The sequence below is a fragment of the Aptenodytes patagonicus genome, chromosome 12 (assembly GCF_965638725.1).
Source record: "Aptenodytes patagonicus chromosome 12, bAptPat1.pri.cur, whole genome shotgun sequence".
Taxonomy (NCBI): domain Eukaryota; kingdom Metazoa; phylum Chordata; class Aves; order Sphenisciformes; family Spheniscidae; genus Aptenodytes; species Aptenodytes patagonicus.
The window spans coordinates 1,962,539-1,967,767 of NC_134960.1; the positions used below are offsets into that span (position 1 = coordinate 1,962,539).

General features: G+C 40.3%; 1 protein-coding gene across 1 annotated transcript; it reads right to left on the reverse strand.

The window, feature by feature from the left end:
- Nucleotides 1–1,661: 1,661 nt before the first annotated feature.
- On the reverse strand, nucleotides 1,662–4,943 carry GDF9 (growth differentiation factor 9). Its single transcript, XM_076350316.1, has 2 exons — nucleotides 4,514–4,943; nucleotides 1,662–2,614 (listed from the first exon to the last, which is right to left on the reverse strand). The coding sequence occupies exons 1-2, from the start codon at nucleotides 4,941–4,943 to the stop codon at nucleotides 1,662–1,664; spliced, it is 1,383 nt and encodes a 460-aa protein (XP_076206431.1).
- Between the last annotated feature and the right edge of the window lie 286 nt (nucleotides 4,944–5,229).

Below are 5,229 nucleotides of genomic sequence, written 5' to 3' on the forward strand. Positions count from 1 at the left end.
AAACGATCAAACATAGCATTGACTGCGGGCTGCGATTCTTCTGTTTGACACCAAGGTATTTCCCTTGAGCCTTTGGTATTTATTTCAAACGTAGCTTCAATTAGAGCCAAAGCGAGCGCTATTTCTAGTTCAACAGTTCCAGGCTAATGCAACCTTCGGTTGGGGGCTTCATTTTGATAGGAGTTACGTGACCCTTAGCCAGACCGTCTCGCACTTCCACGGAGTGCTTCAAACTCGGAGAAGTGTCATACCAACATCGACTAGTTCACAGTGACCGAGGCGAACCATTGTCACGGTAATACCAAGTCATACAGTCCCCTTGCGTTCAAGCCTTTCCCTGCCAGGCTGAATTCCCAGCCCCAGAGCCAAGCCCTGTGGAATCGCCCAGGTCAGGATCTACGGTTAGGGTCTGGTTAGGTGGCTTACTGTAGAAAGTTAAGGCATTTACGTATCAATGCATTAGCAAGTCATCATTTTAAAGGCTATTCTTAATGTGTTTTAAAAGACAGTGCTGCTCCACATCCTTCTATTAAAAAAAAAAAACTAAAACCCCCTACCAAAGCTGTTTGTTTGTGTGTGAGCCTCATCTAAAGTCCTCTTAGCTTAGGTCCCCAGCCTGAAACCAGCATTTTTGACAAAATTCTTAAAACTAGAAAAGTCTAGGAGAAAAAAAGTTAATTGTAGTAAAAATTTGGGTTGAAAGCATATAAAATTAAGGCACTGTTACCTATGATTTTATTGTGAGAGGAAAGGAGGCTATGGCCCCACATTTTCAGATTACTAAACCAATTTAACAGCATTTAAATTAATTGAATAGGCTCCTAAAAGCCTTTTTTTTTATTTTTTAAGCTGACAGCATCAACCATTTCTTCATAATTCAGAGGCAAGTGGCAGTGTGGTTCCATGTGTAGAATCCTGTGCCCTCACCCCACAAACAGCTTGTGATCTGTTCTTGAACTAGATCAAGCATGTCTGTTCTTAACAGCTCACCAGCAAGCTGGTGCTGGGTCTTACTCAAATAGTTCAGTGATTTCAGTTTTTACAAGTTACCACACAGCTGTCCTTAAATTCTTTCCACCCATGGTTGAAAAAGCCCAAAGAGTGCAACAGAAAAAAAAAAAACCCACCACCTTGTAACTTTTTACAGAACTATAAGGAAGTGTTGTCTTCTTGTCTGGGGGAAACTGGAAACGTGCTAGGGAAAGAACGAAAAACTGAGAAAGTAACTTTAATATTAAAGATTTTCCTCTCTCCCTAGACACTTGCTGGAGATGTCACGCAAAAGATTTCTTTATCTAGAGGAAGACTAGCAGGCATTGAATGTAAGTGGTATGCATGATAGGCATTTATTTCTTTTTTTAAATCTGTAACAAAACAGCTTAAAATAGACGTGGTAGTTGAAACCTTTTCCACATTTTAAATGCAAAATTATTCCAATAAAAAGATATTATTTACATTTAATTTCACATTCCAGAAAGGCTGAGTGGCTACAAAAATAAGTGCTATGATGTAAACATCTTCTACTAACTCTGTGCTAAATCCTAACCGGTTTTATAGAGCTATTAGAATTACAAACACGCTATTCGGTTGATTATAGCTACAGATACTTTGAAAGTGCAAAAATACCCAAACCCAGAGTAAAACCAGTTAGGGTTCACCCACTACCGACAAGTGCACTTGGTAGCTATCATATCTTCATACTCTTTGTAGACTATGGAGCCATCGGGCTCTATGGTTAGGACGCTCAGTGGGCTGTATTCGGCAGGAACACAGGAGGGCTTCGGAACAGATGAGTCCAGTTTCTCGTATATTATGTTCTGTACCATTGTGTGTACAGGAGAGCCGTAACGATGCCCGACGACCCTTGGGCAGTCGCCTTTGCAATACTGAGGGCTGTACCTGTGTGGTGCTATTATCCATTTGTCCCATTTTAGTTGGCTAAAACTTAGGCGGAAGTTGTGAAGCTCACACTCGTTTTGAGGGAACAGAAATTGTTTGAAATATTCGCTCAAATTATAAGGTGGAGTGGCTGGCGCTTCTTTCAGATTCTCATCTCTTCGCCGCCGAGAGGCCCTTTTACCCTGTGGCTTCCCTTCTCCTTTGTCACCCGTAGGTTCAACAAGCAGACTGTTCCTTTGCCTGGGCCGCGCTGGGTTTTTCCTTCTGTGTCTAAGTGAGTTCCACCTGTGATAAGCTTGCTCACTGGTATCATTCAGATAAAGAAGAAGAGAAGGGGGAACCAGTGCCACATTAATGGGATTTTCCAGTTTAGTGTTCTGTTGTGGATCACCCACCAGACAAGTGAAGTTCACAGCCATATGAATATTCCTCCTCTTAGTAGCAATTAGAGGCTGGAGAAAAGAAGTCACATCAATCTCAACCCACTTGCGTTTTCTAACTTCAAAGTGCAGGCTAAAAGCTATAGAGTGTGAAAAGCTGGGACATACTTGGCTAGAAAAATCATGCTCCTTAACAGATAAATGGCACATGCATGTAATGGAAGAAGAAATGGGAACTGATGTGTCGAAAGAATAGAGCAAGACAGACTTGAGTAAGTGCTCTAGAGCAGTAACACGATCCAGGTTGAAGAGTAAATCCACCGAGTGAACGTCTCCTGAGAAGGGAAACAAAATCTTGTAGTTAGTGCATCTTAATTTTCCACCTAGACATAAATACTGTTATGTAGTGGATAAGTAGAAATAATTCAGCAGCAGAAGAAACCAATTTAGATGCCCTCCCTTACTTTTATTATATGGAATTTCTACTTTGGTCAGGGACATAAGATTTAACAGTTAAGAAACGACAACAAAACCAAGAAAACCTACAATTTTAAGAGGTATTAGGATTCATTTCATTTAAAAAAAAAAAAACAAGAGGAAGTTAGCAGTTGTCTTTTCAGTGTTGATATGGGGAAACAAGAACTAGACACTCCAGATTATACAAGCCATGAAATTAAATAGCTAAAGTTTTAAAGTTAATGCTTTCAGAGCTTTTTAGCATTAACTCTAGTTATTCTTCCTACGCATGTATTTTCTCCTATTTAAATCTCTTGACCAGCAGCTGCCAGCAAGTCTGAGTAATAGCAAGGCAGAAATTTAGTTATTAGCACATCTTAAAAAAATTATCATTCTTTCATGAGTGTCACTTTGCTTTTCTTTTATGAAACAGAAACCAGAGCTTCCAAGTTATTCTGAATGCACATTTCTGTCTCATTCACCCCTGCTGTTAAGATACACTACTCCTCTTTTCCCCCGATGTTAAGAATTTTTCTGGCATTCTTTGAATTTGCTCCAATTTCCATCTTATTTTGAGATTGATGAACCCATTTCCTGGCCTGTTTTCCAGATGTAGGCATAGCATGTGTTTAATATATCGGGGTTTTTACTACTCACCACTGTATTTTTTTCTGTAAATTAGAAATTGTTCATTTTTGATCACACAAATGCATTAAGTGATCTTTTCAAACTCACATAGGCCAAAAAATCAGAAATTGGATGAGGGCTCTGTAGACCTTGATAAACTTATATTTCCTATATTAATAAATTTTTCTACAATCATGAATTTGACTAGCCTCAATAATTGTAGGAAGTTGGTTCAGATTTGGGCTGCTACTTTAATTATTACTACATTTAGGATATATAATCATGAGATTAACTGTTAATTGTGAGTATATTTCTGAATCAGTAGATTATACTATGCCAGGAAATTTTTGTCATAAACTTTTTATTTTTCCATAGTGAATACTTCTTAACTGAACCTCAATCTCAAAGTGCTGTTACTGTGCACAAGTATGATGTTTGTGTTTCAGGTTATGTGTCTTTCTAAGTGAACAAATCCAAGTCAGGAGAACTCAGATCACTTGTCAGCAGTCGCATAAGTATAATAAAAGGCCAAGGATTTCTAGCTGCTGTTGCTGTGACCAGCCCGCGTTGAAGAAAACTATGCAAGCATGGTAAGTTAGAGAGTGCCCAGACATCCTAGTTTTTCAGTCCTGAGCCTGATTAACAAGTAGTTCTCTTCACTTAGGGATATTCACACATTTGGGTCATGATTCTTCCCTAGCAAACATACAAGGCAAGGGAAAAGTCATCTTGCAATGGGATTCTGGCAGTTTGTTACAAGTCTCATTACAGTGCTGTTTTTTACAGCCTTGAAAAAAGCAGAACCGAGATGGGCAGTAGAAGGAAACGTGATGCCTGTTACACCTAACCATTTTTTCCACTTTTCTTAGTTTACTTAGAACTGATTGTAGAGTTTTCTCTGACTCATAATAAGATGAGTCAGCCTGAAACATCAGTGTCATCTTGAACACAGTACCATTTGTGTGGCAGTTCCCAAACTGTGGGGAAGTCTATGTGTAATGCCATTCAAGGAGAAGTAGGCTATGAAAAACTCCTACAGTTTAAGAGAAGAGCCATCAGGATTAAAAAGATATTTTTATATTATGCTGCAAGCACAGAACACATGGAAAACCCCCACTTAACCTTTGCGGCTCAGGTCACCCCACACCTACCTTTCATTAGGTCCCTGTGGCGGTGCTTGCATTCCGAACACGGAGTGAAAAGTCGAACAGTGTTATAGAGGTGGCTTTTGTTAGCCTTTGGGATTCCCTCCTTGGTAGCAGACATCTTATATAGCCTCTTCATGTACCGAAGGGCTCTGGAGTCTGGCTGTAGCCTGGGGGCCTCGCTTTCCCAGTTCTGGTGTCCCTGGTCAGACAGCACCTTGAGAAGGGGAGGCAGGAGGGCATATCCACGTCTCACACCTTTTGGCAGCCGTAACAATGGATTTAGCTCACTGGCATTGTCCTCAGGAGCTACCAAGAACCCAGAGGTCTTGTCAGAGACTACACGACCCCTGGAGTGGGGGGAACACTGGATGCTAGAAGAAAGCCAGTGAAGACAGCAATAGAAACAAACACAAATTCTCCAAGTACTCTCCATGCTCTTTAGGGTTGCAGCCAAAAAAATGCCTCCCCTAAAATATTCAAGGAAAAAAAGAGTACCTGAGCCCGATCCTTTATATATGTTGCAGCTGAGGAATGGGAGGGAGGTTTCTTTCTGATTAGAAACCAAAGAGAAAGATCTGCAGCTGGCTGCTGAAACCACATGCTTGTTTGCATTTAGGCTAGAGCCTTTGCCCATGAAAGCATATTATAAACAAAATCCTTACTCTGATAGTTAACCTTTTTCACATGGTAAATTACAAAACAAGAGTGAGTGCCAGCCT